At 55.7% G+C, this 15,841-nt stretch overlaps 1 protein-coding gene across 1 annotated transcript; it reads right to left on the bottom strand.

Moving 5' to 3' along the window:
- Positions 1–512: 512 nt before the first annotated feature.
- On the bottom strand, positions 513–15,718 carry MAP3K12 (mitogen-activated protein kinase kinase kinase 12). The gene is made up of 14 exons (XM_047067079.1): positions 15,651–15,718; positions 6,507–6,988; positions 6,001–6,184; positions 5,630–5,821; positions 5,198–5,356; positions 4,889–5,047; positions 4,117–4,225; positions 3,782–3,891; positions 3,531–3,647; positions 3,269–3,406; positions 2,453–3,074; positions 2,193–2,263; positions 1,828–2,101; positions 513–1,403 (listed from the first exon to the last, which is right to left on the bottom strand). Exons 2-14 carry the CDS (start codon positions 6,949–6,951, stop codon positions 1,305–1,307), a joined length of 2,679 nt encoding a protein of 892 aa, XP_046923035.1. The 5' UTR covers positions 6,952–6,988; positions 15,651–15,718; the 3' UTR covers positions 513–1,304.
- Positions 15,719–15,841: the final 123 nt, after the last annotated feature.

The raw sequence follows: 15,841 nt of genomic DNA on the forward strand, positions 1-15,841 counted from the left end.
GTTTTGAATAGAAGGCTTTATTCCAGTTAAGATGTTTTCTTCTGTTTTACCACTCCATCTTTTTTTTTGTAGCCCTTGATCCAGTGTTCCCTTGAGCCTTCATTGCAAAGTGACCTAATAGCTGTTGCAAGCTGGTTGTGTGCCCTTTGTCCGAAAGTTTGGGGGTTAAATTTTCCTAGGACTTGTCTGCAGAGAGTAGGCAAGCACTTCCACTGGATGGGCGGTGGGGTGGGGAAGGAAGGATGCACATGCATACTTCGGAAGCAGTTGGATGCATGTCTGACTGGGATTCAGGTTGCTGGGCATGTCTGTCCTGTCGGCCAAGCTAAAAGACCAGTTTTCCTGTTTTGAATAACTATTCATTTACAGTTCTCTTCATAAAAATGGGTGTTGTAACATTTTCTGTCCTTTTACTAAAGTCCTTTAGAAAGATGTACCTGTTCCCATTTTTGCAGATAATTTTAGAAGGTTGGAACTTTAAGTGATGTTCATTTAGTAAAAAAAAAAAAAAAAACAAAAAAACCACATAAAAGGAGGGACTAATTTGTAACTTGTCCAGAGTCTCAGATAATGTATGGAGCCTAAGGCTCCTACTTGACCATGTGTACTACCCCATACATTCATCAAAAAAACCCTCAACAGCTGGGCCTGCATGGAGTGGTTATATTTTAAGATTTTTCACAGGGGTTACAATATGACAGTCCCCACCCCAATCAGGCACCAGGATAAAAGCAGGGACTTAAAACAACATCCCATTTCTTCAGCCTGAGCCATCACATGCTTTCACAATCTCCTAAACTCCCCCTAGGCCCTAAGCCAGGGCTTGGGCAGAGAAATGGAGGGACAAAGAAATTAGTTACATTGCCACCTGAGAAACCTCCGAGGGGAGGACCCAGCCTTAGCCTCCCTCCTCCCAAGTGCAAAATGTGTAAACAGAGTAAACGGGGGGGAAAAAAAAAGTGCAGTCTAAGTGGCTCCCTTTCCTCCTCCCCAGGGTCAGGGGGGAAAGAGTATAGAGGAACATAAGAGGCAAGTCTGGCTTTTCTATTGCCTTACCGCTTGCTGAACATAATGGGGTGAAGCAGGAAGGGGCCAGTTTGCCCGCACCCACAGCTCTAGGGTAGTGCTTGTCCTTCACTTCCACAGCTGCCAGTATCCCTAGAGTTTCAGGTGAATTGGTCAGGGGTCAGACTCCCTTGAGCCTGACTTAAGGCTGGGACAGCCCCATCTTTCTCTGTTGATTATGTGGCGCTTATATATTATTTATATAAATATTTCTCTATGTACAGGAATAAGAGTGGCTTTCATGGAGGGAGGGAGGCTGGAGGCTGCAAGGTTTCACCACTGTTGGAGTTGTCCAGTTCAGTGCTGTCACAGTCTGAGTCCTCAGAATTGGGAGGGCCCTGTGAAGAGTAGAAATGCAGTGAAGTGAGGCTCAACATCTCTTGGCATTACAAAGAAAATAGATTCCTTCAAGATCCTTCACTGAGGTTTCTGTAACAGCCAGCAGTTCAGACTTCACTGCTTCAGATCTTTGCTCAGGCCATTACCAAGGCACCAGACTCCTGGTTTCAGGATTGCTCTTGGCTGCAATTTATACATACAAGCAACGCTGCTAACCTACTAACCATACTATGTGCTCTATCCTAGGGCCTCTCAAATTCTACCATGTGGATGTTTGCTCTTTGATAGGGAGGGAACTGGGCTCAGCTGCTGAGTGACTTGGAGGCTAAATACCTAGCTTTCTGGCCTCTGCTCCTGTTTACCCAGTAGATCCCAAATGACTAAGCATCTGCCCCTTAATACCTAGCTGTTTCTGTGACTTACCTGCTCCCCTCTGGGTAGGTCCTGGTGTGGAATGGATGAGGAGCTGGGTTCGGGGCCAGGAACCACCTCTGAAGCAGGTGGGTCCAGTGGGATTTCTGAGCCCTGGGAACACATGTCATCAGACCGTTCATCCGGCCGCTCATCCGTGTTGGTACTGCCGACTTCAGGTGTGCCACTGGGGGAAGGCTCACTGGCTGTGCCCTCCTCCCCATCAGATGGATTCTCTGAGCTGAAGGTGGATAGTGACTGGCGCATGTTCAGACCCTGAGGCCACCTGTATGTTGGGGAGGCAGGGGCTACAGTCAGCATGCCTTGCAGCCCAAGAAGCAAGACCGTGTCCCTGCCTCCTGTACTGTGTCACTCACCTCTGGCTCGATGTCAGCTCTACCTCACTGTCCACTTCTCCTTCCTCTTCCTCTGATGAGATGCCACGTTTCTACAGGAGAGATGAGGGGACTGTGGTCAAAAGACGAGGTCAGCAAGGACTCGAGGAGGGAACGTAGTCATGAGGGTTAAGTAGGGAATGGTTTAAGATGAAAACCTAATATGGGAAATGAATTACGGACTGGGGGTCCCAGGGAGAACAAGGAAAGGGAAAGAGCTTAGGAACCACCCCATACTTTACCTGGCTTCGGGTGACAGCAGCCCTGTACAGCAGTGCAGCTGGGGTCAAGTGTTGGGACCCAGCCCGGCTTCCTCCCCGTCCCGCTGTCCCTTCCCTTCCAGTTCCCAGCAGCCCTACGTCACCAGGCCCTACTGGTGGAGGTGGCTCCCCTTTGGCTCCCCCAGGTGAATCTGGGCTGGTGGAGCCAGGTGCTGAGCCCTCACTCGGCGGGGTGTCTCCCCGGGCTGGAGGTGGTGAGCCAGGATCCCCTGCTCCCCCCGTGGCCCCTCGGCCCCGGGCTCCCAGTGCTGCTGACAGCAGATCCGGGGACGATGAAGACATCTTTCGTAGCAGGAGGTCATGGTGGAGCCCACGGAGGGCTGGAGGGCAGGCCTCCCAGGCTGAGGGTCCCCCTCCTAGCCCCCCTGGGCTTCCTGGTCCCCCAGGTTCATGGGGCGGCAAAGCTGCACGAAGCCCAGGCAGGTCTCCGCAGCTGCCCTTGGCGCTGGCCTTGCGGTGACGAGTCTTCCCACGGCGAGTCCGTCCTGGCGAGGGAGGGCCCTTAGGACACCCAGGAAGCCCCACCCCACTCAGGGCAGCATCAAGTTTAGGTAGCAAAGATTCAGTCTTGAGGATATCTGGCCTGGGGGAAGAGGGAAAAAGTACAAGTCTGAGATTCACAAATTGACCCACTGAAAGCCCTCCCTAACCTTGGGTAGTATGAAGCACATCTCCCCACCTATAGATCAATCTTCCTGGCCTCCTTGACCTCTACCCATGCCTCCGGCATTCCCCTTACCATTCTTAAACCTTGGCACTTGTGAACTCTGGTCCCACCTTTTACTGTGGGGTGACAGTTTCTGTGGGACGTTCCTCTTCTTGATGAGCTTCTCCATCGTGTTCCCATGCAGGAGGCCTCGGGAAGGGTGTGACTTCAGCAGACCTGGGCACCTCCTCTCTAAAGCTTGTTCCCTCCTAAAGACCAGACACCTCAGTTGGGCATGTGGTCAGAAAGGGGGATCCAGGCTCAAGAGGTTCACTGCGTCACACACTGCTCCATGAAGACTGGAGATCTGATGCACGGGGAGCACGTGGTTACCTGAGCAGCTCCCGCTCCTTGAGCTCCAGCTGCAGCATGAGTGCATTAAGTTCCATGTACAGGTTGTTGGCTCTCTCCAACTTCCTTTCATAGTGCTCCCTGATGTCCAAGGCGTGTCTGAAACAGGCAGAAGGGTCTCCTGGGTGACCTAGAGTCACCTGGTGCCGTAATCTGTCCCAGTCTCTGGGAACTGGTCCATGGTCCCTGCTGTCCAGACAGAAGGTGTCCCCTTCCCAGACACAGGCACACACCTGAGCTCCTCCCGCCTCCGCATCACCAGCTCCTCTTCTAGGCGGTGCAGACAGGTCCCTTCTGACTTAATTTTTTCAAAGTGCAGCTTTACCTCTTCGCGCCACTCTGCCTAGGGGGTGGACAGACAATGAGGGGTGAGGGACCGACCTCACACCCGTAGGAAGCCTATACAGGTGCTGCCCTGCTACAGACCAGGAGCAAGAGGGGAGTAGGTGTAGGACTGGTCAAGATGGGGTCTCGGCCCTCTTAAAGAGCTAACCTGCCATCCAGTCGGCCCTTCCCCGCCTCCCCACAGGGCAGGAGTTGAGGTATTCCTTTTCCACCCATAGCACACCTGGGACTTAAAGTAAGTCTCCTGGGGTGTGGAGAGGACGTCGGCTGAGGCTATGTCCAGATGCAGCAGGATCTGACGGAATGATGGACGATTTCGTGGCTTGCTGTTCCTGGAGGGAATGGAGTTTGGAGGAGACAAAGGGATTATTTCAGGGAAGACCAGAAAGGAACTAGGGCATCCTTCTCCAAAGCACGTCCTGGAGAATCCTAGAATGTACTCTGTGACAAAAGTCCCGCAGTAAGGAAGCCTATCTAATCCTGTTTTCCAACTTGTTTGCCAAAACACCTTTTTCTGAGTTCATTCCATTAAAAGAAACCTACTGTGGGAAATGGTTAACCAAAGATTAGAAATCTTCAACCCTCCGTTCAGAGTCTAGGTCCCAAAAGGGAGTCCAAGGCCCTCCTCCTTCCTGAGTTCTAGGGCGGCCAACTTGAGGCTCAAACCCCCATGCTGGGCAGCCGTGCCTGCCCTTCGCAGGCGCACCAGAGCAGCTCTGGATGGCAGACACTGGTGTCCCTGTTTTACAGACGAGGATGCCACTAGCTCAGTGTTGCATTGCGCGATTTACTGTACCCTCGCAGGTTCTGGATCAGTCCAGCAACACTCCGCTGGAAACTGCAGTCCCCTTGACCCGTGCCCTGAATCCAGGGGCCTTGGAAAGCCATATGAGGGAGGTCTGTCCCTTTTTCTGTGTTCAGGATGCCTGGGTCCTAGGTGCTGGCTAATCATCAGCAACAACCCTGTGTTCCCAGCTTTGCCAGGCCACCCTTACCAGCACTGGCGAAGCAGGATTTTGAAGCCGTCCGGGCAGCTGGAGGGCACAGGCAGATGGAGACTGTTGCTTCCTACGCCCCAGATGATGGCTGAGGAATCCACGTCTTTGTAGGGGATCTCTCCAGTCAGCAGTTCCCACAGCACCACACCAAAGGACCTGGGGATAGATAAGAGGGGACATCCCTTGGGAGGGGCTCCCTTGAGAGGCCCTGGCTGTCAGGCTCCTCTCCTTGCCTCAGGCCCCCAAAGCTCCCTCCTTCCCCGGGGCTGGCCACCTGCCAGTCGCAGTCCTCAACCTGGCCCTCACCAGATGTCGACCTTCTCAGACACAGGCTCATTGCGGATCACTTCAGGGGCCATCCAGGCTACTGTCCCTGCAAAGGACATCTTGGTGCTCTTGTCACTCAGCTCCTTGGAAGTGCCAAAATCGGAGATCTTCACCACATCGTCGTACGTGATTAGCATGCTGGTAAAGATCGTAGTCAGCTGGGGTCCAGGCCCCTCCGCACCTCATCTAGCTGCAGCAGCTAACTTCCTGTGTGAAGTCCCTTGGGACACCCAGAGGTAGGGGGCTTGCCACGGCCCTCCCGAGACAGGACTGTCATTTGAGAGGGGTTTTTGAGACGGCCACATGAGCTTAGGACAGGGTCTGGAAGCTGGGACACGGCTACGCTAAGAGGTGGGGTCACCTGCAGGAGACCACGCGCACCAGCTTCTCTGTGCGTGCTTGCTTACTCACTTGGGGGACTTGAGGTCTCTATGGATAATCTTGTGCAGGTGCAGGTAGTTCATGCCACCGGCGATGCCCATGGACCAGTCAACCAGCAATGAGGGGGTGACAGGGCGGCCGGCCCGCAGTACCTCGTACAGCTGGCCCTGGGCGCAGAACTCCATGAGGATGCAGTAGCAGGGAGCCTGGGTGCACACGCCCCTGGGGGCCAAACGGCGGTGTGAGGGCCTCAGCCAGCCCAGCACTCCCCTGATTCACACTTGGAGCCCCCGTTCCCACCCAGCTTGTTCGGGCATCATCTCTAGGAAAAGGTGGAGTTGATCCCTGCTGCCCAGGCAGGTCCCTGCCCACAGCAGAGTGGCCCCTGCCCTGGCCCTTACTTGAAGGTGATGATGTTGGGGTGCTTCAGCTTTCGGAGGTGCTTGATGTCAGTCTCCTTCAGGTCCCGTACCTTCTTCACAGCCACCTCCTCCCCGTGGAAGCGCCCCAGGAAGACAGCGCCCTGGGCCCCTGAGCCCACCCACTGCAGATCCAGGATTTCCTCAAAGGGGACCTCCCAAAGGTCTGTGAACAGGAGGCACAGTGCCACAAGGCTCAGAGAAAGCCACACTCGGCCTTGTGATGGGCAGGCGGGGGGAAAGCGCTGGGCCGGCCGAAGTGACTCAGGGCGGCCGAGGCTGAAAAGCAGCCAAAGCAGACCAAGAAGACTAGGTTTGGGGGGCCCGCTGTGGGAACAGACGGACATCCTACGAGGCAGGGAAGTCGGTGGCTGGTGGACGGATAAGGGGCTGTGGCTGGGCTCGGGGAAGCAAAGGGTCATCAGGTGATGAGGCGGCGAGGGCCCACAGATCTCGGTGAGACGGGCCCCCGCGAAGACGCGGCCTACCTTCCTGCTGCTGCTTGTGCTCGGTGGAGTAGGCTTTGCCAATCATGGTCCAGACGGGGCGCAGGCAGCCGAAGAGCCCTTCCAGGAAGCCACTGCCACTCTGGCACTGCAGCCGCACCTCATCTGCTCGAACTCTGGACGCCCGACTCTCAGGGGACCCAGTGGCTCCCCCTGGGCCCCCTGCATCCTGCTCGTGAAGCTGCAGGACACTATTGGCAAAAGGCTCGGGGGGTGGCTCTCCTCCTGGGGAGGGGCTGGGTCCGCCCCCACCCTGCCCGCTGAGCGGCACCACATCTCGAAGTACACACTGGGTAGGCGTCAGGTCCTTCTCGGGGGTGCAGTCGGAAGTGTCTGGGTCGAGCTTGCGCATGGACGCCTCACTTAGGGTGGACACGAAACCCCCAAAGGAAGGGGAGGGTGTGCGGGTCTCGTGGAGGCAGGCCATGGCCTCTGGGGCCCGGTGTGGTGGCCGGCGGTGGGCCCTATGGAAACAAAGGAAGGAGGGACAGTGGGCCCGAGGTGCGCCAGCTTGGAACGCTCACCCCAGAGGCAGGGAGGCCTGGGTGGGGGATCTGGGCTCACCACAGCCCTCCTGGAAACCACACTCAGCCTCCCTCGCCCTCGGGTACCCTCCACGTTTCACCTGGGACCCCTCTAAGGAACCCGATCCACAAGCTGGCTCTCAAGCATCTATTAGTAACATACCTGAGTATCATTTTCAAGCAGACACAGGTAACAGCCCCACTCAGGTATGTACATACTGGTAAGATAGGTCTGAAACTCAAGTACTCTGGTCACAGACTAATTCCCTTAGCCTTGTAAGATTACTGAAAGTCCCCTCCGGAGCTCATTTTTCTTCCACTTGAAGCTCCCATGCACACACACAGGTCACATAAAGGTCTCTCAGGCATGCATGTTTTGAGTCTCAACCTTAGACACACAGTAGGCACACACTTAGATCTCCCTCGCACTGAGGCACAGGCGGGTGACGCTCAGGCACTCTTCGATGACGTTCCTGGGCCTCCCACATACCGGTGCTGCACCCGGGGCTCCCGCTCGTGTACTTACACGTGAAACAGCCGAGGCCTCTCAGGGACACTAAACTCGGGTGAGAGTCATCCCAAGGCACACTCAGGGCTCCCATCTGGGTCTCCCTCTCCAGGGCTCACGGGTATACACCCGGGCCTCGCCAGTAAGTGAAGCCCGCAACCAATCAGCTCTCCTGTCCCCGAGGGCGGGGGGGGGGGGGGGGGGAGCACACACACAGCTGGGGGCAAAGGCGGACCCAGAGTAGGTACAGAAGCGGTGTCAGAACGAGGTTGCCTACTGCTTCACCCCCCTTAGCACTGCCACCTGATCTGCTGCTCCCCCAGGGGGGTGGTTACAGAAGGCCCCATCTCCTTTCCTCTTTCTCCATTCCCATCCCCAGCTGCCCAAACCAAGGACCAGCTTTCCAGACAGGGGAGATGTGTCCCAATTTGTAACCAGGTGCTATTTAAAAAGTAACCATTAAACCAAAAAAAAAAAAAAAAAAAAAATCTGAATTCTAGCCTTTGCCACTTCCTGGCTGTGTGACCTCGGGCAAACTGGATCCCGGCCTCAATTTCTCCAACGGTACAAAGGGGTAAGCGAGCTCTCACTCAGGCACAGCGAATTCTTCAACCTATCCCAAACCTGCCCAGAGCTTGACAGCTGGAGCCCTGGTCTTGTCTCCCTCCACCTCCAGTGAGCTAACAAATCATGAGATGTGAGGATTCCTGAGGGCAGGGATCCTCTAACTGTTCCTCAGAATAGGGTCCTCCCCGAACCCTTGCACCAGAGCCTCGGAATCACAACGGACGAGGAGGGACAGGAATCCACACGTAAAAAGGGGTCACTGGATGATGACACAGATAGACCTAGAGGTTTGGCACCTCGGATGGTCTCAGCTCTTGTAACAAGTTTCCAGGCCTCTCAAGGACTTTTTCATTGGGTGTGGGGTGGGCCTAGAACCCGCATATGTAACAAGCACCTCAGGTGGTCCCTACTTGAATCTGGCCATCTGTAAAGCTGACCCAGTGCCATTCTATTCTCTTGAGTCCTACATTACTGTCTTAGTTCAGGCCTCGTTAGCTGCGTCACTTAGCCCAGAACAACTGACTCCTAGTCTCCTATACTTTCTTGGCTCCCCCTGCTTCATTTTCCACCAGCCCTTTCAAGGATCTTTCTAAAACACAGATTGGCTAGGACCCCCTCTTCAGTTTCAAACCCTTTAGTGACCCTCACCGCCCTTGGTCCAGCAGCCTAGCCTCATCTCCACGCTCTGGTCCCTCCCCAGCCTCCTCTCCCACTGCTGTTGGTACCCGGGCCATACAGAACTGTGCCTGATACCAGGATACCGTCGGGCTTTTGTGCCAGGACATCTAATAATAACGGCAAACTCTTACCGAAGGCTTCCTATGTATGTTAGCCTCTGTCAGTAGGCGCATTAACTCATTTAATCCTCAAAATGAAACTCACCCCTAGTGACAGAGGTATTGGATAATCTGCCCAGGGTGCCTTAGCCAGGAAGAGGCTCAAGCTCCACCCCCAGGCCTTCTCTTCTCAAGCCCCATCTCTCCAAATCTCCATCCTCGAAGTCTTCTTCCTCCCTCTCCCCGCCACTCTGAGTTCATGTCCCTTCTGGGGTTGGCACAGCCCCCCCCCCCCCCGTGCTTCCCCCGTCATGGCTCCTATTATCCTGGATGCACGGTGTGTTCGGGCGTGTCTGACTCCTCTGAGAGCCTGGACTCCTGGAGAGCCCCTAGCTTTCGCGCGCGGGATCCCAGGGCTTCGCCAGGCATCAGGTGCGCTGGCAGGACGGTCGTCTTCAAGACCGTCCCTACACCACGTACTCAGTAGCTCCCTGGCTCTTCGCCACCATCCAGGGAAGGAGCCGTTACCATTGGTCCCTTTATATTCTGCAGGAAACTAAGGCTCAGAAAGCTGAAGTCACAGACCCAGCCTCTCAATCCTCAACATATGCTACAAGCTATCGGCGCCTCGGAGGGGTTAGATGCACACTGCAATGCCAAAGACAAACACAAGCCAGGGATTTACTCTGCAGGACCCGAGGGCTTTCGCCTGTGCCCCCCAAGCGCTCCCGCCGGGCAGGTGCCCAGCGAGGAGGGCAGGAGGGATTGGGCCGCTGGCAGGTCCCGCGGGAAGCCCCAACGAGGGCCCTTCGAGGCGGGGACGAAGGGGTTACGGCCCCGGCGCCCCCTCCCCCTTCCCGACCTCTTTCCCGGCCATCACGTGGCGCGGGGCGCGTGGCTGGGACCAGGCGGGGGCCCGGCGGCGGAAGGAGGGGGTCCGGGCGGGGAAGGGGAGGGGACACAGCGGGTTGGGGGAAGCGCTGGGCGCTGCGGCGTAACCATGACGACTGGGCCTGAGGCGGCGTGTGAAGTCACCAGGACAAGATTAGCCCAGAGTCACGTGAGCGGCGACGGCGGGGGCGGGGCTGCGCCTGGGCCCCGCCCCTGACCCGGGCAGGCCCATGTGCCGATTACCGGGAGGGCTGCGGGGGACGGACCCCGGTGCCCTCCGCCGGCCGCTTGCGTGCTCCCCTCCTTCGCATACCTCCCTTGACCCGTCATGCAGACAAATCTTCAGCCGGGGCACCGAGAGGAGGGAGAGCCGACTTGGGTTGGCATCGGGGGTGCAGTGCCACAGAGAAAGCAGGAGATGGGGAGATAGGGAGACACAGAAAGGGCCACAGGCACACCCAGGGAGGGAGGGACGAGCTGAGAGATTCACAGAGACTGAAACAGAGCGAAGCGCAGGCAGAATCAAATCTGGGAAGGATGGACTGAACAACTGGATGTGAAAAGCAGAGAGGACGCTGAGGAAAAGTAGCTGAGAAAGAACTGGAAAACGCGGAGACCATCTGCGCCGTTCCCAGTTCTTTCCTATTTAGAAGCTGAGCCTTGACTAGGCACAACACCTAGGTTTTAAAAGGAAGTTTTCAGCCCTCGCAGGGTGTTTGGCCACTAGGATGACAATGCTCAGACACTTGCCGCCAAGCCTCCCTCCAGGTCACCAGGCTTCCCCAGAGGCCCCTCCGGTATCCAGGACTAGCAACTGGGGAGACGGAGAGAGAAGCCATTTCACCTGTTTGTCTTTAGGGCGGTGGGAGTACCCGAAGTACGAGATGGGACCCAGAGAGAAGGAGGGAGTCTAGCCAGGCTCCTGAGACCAGCCCCCATCCTGTTCTTTGACTAATGTGGCCCATCCAGTCTGACCTGAGGGAGTAAGGGGAAGCACAGCCCCCAGGGAGCTGCAGTCAACTGGAGATTCCTCTCCCAACACACCCCCTCACGGTTTCCTTTATCTCCAACCTGCCAGCTGTGTCCCACTGTCCCCCCCAGCTGGGCCTTGGCGCCAGGGCTTTGGGGGCAGATCGTGGGCTTGGAGCCCCTGGCCTAGACATTCAGTCACCCTGGGGGAGGGGAGCTGTCTCCCTAGCCATCAATTATGCAGAGCATGGGGGGAGGGCGGGGATGTGACAGGAGGGGGTGGATATCTCGGTCATTTTGTCAACCGTATTTACCAAGTGCTTACTGTGCAGAACTCCAGATTGGGTGAGGGGACAGAGTGGTCCCTAAACTATACATCCGCCAGGGGAAGAGGCTCTCCGGACACCCTGGGAGGTCCTAATTCAGTTTCAGCTACCAGATCCTCTGCTTTGCTGGTGATTCCCAGAGTGCCCCCTCAGGAGCCTGTGGTGGGGACGGGGGCAGGGAGGTCACCCCGTTTATTCTTCCTCCTGGAGTCTCCCGTCTGAGGTGCTGGAGGCTTGTGGCCAGGGAACCCTTTGAGTTCTTTCCTGTAATGTCCTGTTCTAACAGCAGAATCTCAAGGCCAAGCTGCATGTCTGGCAGTCTTGGGGGCTCGGTGGAGAGGCAAGGCCATCTGTCTAAATTGCGGGCTTTCACACTGAGCACTCACCCCTGTCCTGAACCCGGTTGTGCACTCAAGAATAAAAGGAAGACTCCCCGGCTCTCTCCAGTGGGGGTGGGAAGGCAGGTCTTCGCAGGGAAAGGAGACCCAAGATGTTGGGACGCTAGTTCCACCTCTGCGGGCTTTGGAGCTCCTGACAGGGTAAGGGACTGCGACCTCTCCTGACCTTGCCTCCTGGCCACTGGCAGCAGCTGTTTTTCTAAATTTTGAATACAAAGTTCTTCACACAGGGAAAGAACTACAGCTTTCTCAATACCTGCATGAGGGGGAAATGTCTCCCCCTGAGAACCTGGGGTACACTGGGGATCACCTCTAAATCCAGCCGTTTCCACCCCCCCCCCCCACCTGGGGCCATATACAGGTCAAGCCCTGAGACCCCCTAGCTGCCACCACCTCTTCTTCCAGCAGGCTGGGCAGTGACAGGGCTGGGGGAGGTGGCAGGGCCATTTAGGAAAAAGGAGCCAACTTTGGACTTGGAGAGATCAGAGCCAGAACCTCAGTTTTGCCACCAGTTAAAGACCATAATCCCTCCAAGACTGCCGACCCTATCTTATGGGGTGGGGGGATGGGTTAAGATGATGTGGGGAATGCCTTGAACACAGTGCCTGGCTCCTGGCTTTGTCTTCCTGGTTGGCTGGCCACCAGGTCTCTCTTTGTGGATTCTGGAGAGGCCATCTCTTCTGTCTGACCAGAAAAAGGGAGACTTGGTCTCTGACCTTCTACTTCCCCAGGACAAATCTTGACTTCAGGCTCCAGGGAAAGCAGGTCACAATGGCAGTGGTGTGCTAGAGTCCCCAGCCACTGCCCCTCCAGATCCTCAGTCCTTCCTCTGCAAAGCCTACCTTTCCACTCCCCTCTCGGCTAAGGGAGAAGGCCTGCACTCCGTACTCAACCCCTGGCCAATGTGGCCCAGGATCACCCCTCAGCCCTACCCTTTGAGGTCAGAAGCGAAGGGGAGGGAGGGGTAGGAGCAAGGTATGAAGGGCCACAGGGTCCCTCCTACTCAGGCCCTCAGGTGGACCTGGAAGAAGTTCAGCACATTCAAACAAATAGCTCCTGAGTGGGGGTGTACATTTAAAAAGATGTGGAAGACAAAAAATAATAAAGAAATAAAGAAAGATTGATCGATTGCTCGATCTGGAAGGACAGATACCAAAGTGTAACAGTTTCTAAGTAGGGGGGATTGTGGGTGTTTTTATTTTTCTCTTGTGACTTATCGATTTTTTCTAATATTTCAGTAATAACTTTGAATTATTTCTAAAATAATAACAAATTGGGGTACCTGGGTGGCTCAGTCGGTTAAGCGTTCGACTCTTGATCTCGGCTTGGGTGGTGATCTCACGGTTGGGGAGTTTGAGCCCCATATTGGGCTCTGGGCTGATAGCATGGAGCCTGCTTGGGAGTCTGACTCTCCCTTTCTCTGCCCCTCCCCTGCTCATTTGTTCTCTCTCAAAACAAATAAATAAACTTAAAAAAATAAAATAATAAAAAATCGATTTTGAATTGAAAATGAGGAAATAAAAATTCAGAGTGCTCATCCATTCCTGTCATCTAACTTGGGACAGTGTGCTATCCAGGGAGGGTGGGTGGCCTGAGAATCAGAGAGACTTGGTTGAGGTCCTGTCTCTGCTCCGGACCAGGTGGGCAACCTGGAGTAAGAGACTTCTGAACAAACCTGTTTCTTCTCTCTGAAAGGGCACAGTGGTACCACAGTATATAACGTGGTGGCTAAGAAGACAGGCCTGGGGCAGCAGGCCCGGGTTCAAGACCTAAGCTCTTGCCACTAACTGCTTTTCAGACTTTGAACAGATGACTTTTTTTGCTTTTAATAAATGTTTTTTTTTTCATTTTTGAGAGAGAAAGTACGAGCAGGGGAAGGGCAGGGAGAGGAGGGGACAGACAGAATCCCAAGCAGGCTTCGTGCTGCCAGTGCAGATCCTGACGTGGGGCTCGAACCCACGAACCCTGAGATCATGACCTGAGCTGAAGTCGGACGTTCAACCACTGAGCCACCCAGGGGCCCCCAGTTTCCTCATCCCTAAAATAGAGATGATAACATTACCCAACTCTTAGTCTTGTTTTTGACGCTAGGAAGAGAATACAAATAAAGTTCCTAGCCCAGTACCTCGCACACAGGAAGCTCCCATAAACATTAGCCATGAGGAAAGTGCCTAACAAGCAGTAGCAGATTTTTTATAAATGTGATTCCCTTCTTCCCCTTTTCCTCATCTGCAGCAGAGAGGGTACAGGTGGAAAGAGAGGTAGGCAAACACGAGGGAAAAAAGGAGAGCAAAGAAAGACGGAACCAAAGACCAATGGCTTTTTATCCTGGATGATCCTGAGTGGCCTCTACGATAGTGTCCCTGCCTCCTCACGTCACCTTTCACCCAACACACAGATGACCCTGGTACTTCTGGGAGCACATGAAGCAGACGGACCAGTCTCTGGGACCATCCCCTCCTGAAGCCCTCGTGGGGCCTGCTGGCCCATCTCCACAGTATCCTCCTTCTGCCCAGGGAGGGGCTCCTGGAGGGGTTGACTCCCTAGTCCCTTCCTCTTTCTGGGCCCAGGCAAGAGAGAGGTAGGGCCACACGTGAGAAGCCACTGGGTGAGTCTGGGGCGGTGGGTACTAGGACTTAGGGTCCTCTTCCTGGCAAAGCCAGATGACCACATTATTACTTCCAGGGGAAGGACTGGGAAACAGCACCTGGTTTTGAGAGGGTTTCTGTCACCCTCAGCTGTAAGGACACACAGGACGTCCAAGCCAGTCCTCACTTAAACTTCTTGCCTCCTCTGCTCATAACGGGGTTTGATCCGGGAATGGGTATTTAGTTGTGTTTTCATGGGTGCTGGAGTTTGGGTATCACGCTGTTGGTCTCCCCAGCATCACCTCAGTGCCCACTGTGAGAATGGATGAGTGGCAGGCTCGAGAGGGCAAGTGATTTCGGCCAGCCTGAAGCGTGAGATGGGAGAGAGCAGGCCCTGAATGAAGCTCTGGGGAACTTTGCTGTCTGGACAGGAAGGCCAGGGAGCGCTTGAGCCCTTTCCTTCCTGAATCCCTTGTGCTCGCCTTCCCTTGGTATGACCCTCAAGTTGAAAATCAGAGCTCCCAGAGCCATGGAGTCGAACCCACGAGTTGGAAGGGAATGTTATTTGGAGGGAGGCACTGCTGTGGCCAAGAGGACTCTGGGTGAGGCATAGACCTCAAGCACACTGCCTCTTGGTTGAGGGCCACCCACCCACTCTCCTCCCAAGAGGGAGCAGGTGCAGAGTTAAAGTCGCTAAAGGTGGGACTCCTCCCTCTATGCTCAGGGGCACCCCACCAATTTCCGTCCATTAGCTATAGAGCCTCTGACCCCTTCTCTTCCCGCTCCTCAGCCAACACCATGGTTATCAGGAGTCACAACTGTGTGGAACAGATTCTTGCTTATTTTTAAGCCCAGGAGTTTGAGAAATGTTTGGGGGGAAAGGGAGGAGGTTCCTGAAAGGCCTGGGCTGGGGAAGTGGGTTAGGGGAGACACAGGAGGTGAGAAAGAGGGAGAAAGCCACAAATGAATGGGGGAGGGGAGGAAGCAACAGCTGGATGGAGAAGGTGAATGCCACAGCTGGAGGCGATTAGGGGCATCAGAGGGAAGGGGAGGAGGACCATCACCTGGGCATCCAGGCACAGGTGCTCTCAGCCTATAACCCTCAGGTGCAGTGGGCCGAGTGTGGGAGTGGGGGTGGTGGGGAGGTGGACGGTGGGCGCATCAGGCCCCCGTCCTTCCTTTCCTTCCTTGAGGGGACCCAAAGTCTTCCTCCTCCTTCCCTCTTCCCCTTCTGGAGGATGAGTGGGAGGAGAGGAGGACGTTCTCTTGTCCGCTGTCCTTTAAGTCTGTCCCCCAATCATCTCCCCCACCCCCACCCCATACGGTCCTTTCCAGCTCTAGAGGCCCTTCGTCTCCAAGCTGGGCCGCGGCGTCCCTCCGCTCCGTTCCCCTCCTTCCCATCACCACAGACGTCGGGTCCAGGTCCCCAGTTCCTCCGCCCCACAGCCTCAGCATCCCCGCGCCACCCTCCCCCACCCCGCCACATCTGCATCCCGACCCTCCCTCTGCACCCGGATCCCAGGACAGGGACCCATCCCTGCCCTCTACCCCCCCCCCCCCAACTCGGCCAGGCTCTCACCTCGGGGGCTCCGCGGCCGCAGCACAAAAGGCGGCGCTGCTGCAGCTCGGCTCCGGATGCTGCTCCCGCCTCCTCCTCCTTCTCCTCCTCCTTCTCTCCTCCCCCCGCTGCCCTCGACCGGACCCGGGGCGCTGCCACAGGCGATGCTCGTGCGGTGTCCGGGTGCACGGGTGTCAGCCCCAGCTTTCTCC

The sequence above is a fragment of the Lynx rufus genome, unplaced genomic scaffold (genome assembly GCF_022079265.1).
Source record: "Lynx rufus isolate CCGP_SWC_20201006 ecotype Redwood Valley unplaced genomic scaffold, mLynRuf1.p SCAF_7, whole genome shotgun sequence".
In the NCBI taxonomy this organism is placed as follows: domain Eukaryota; kingdom Metazoa; phylum Chordata; class Mammalia; order Carnivora; family Felidae; genus Lynx; species Lynx rufus.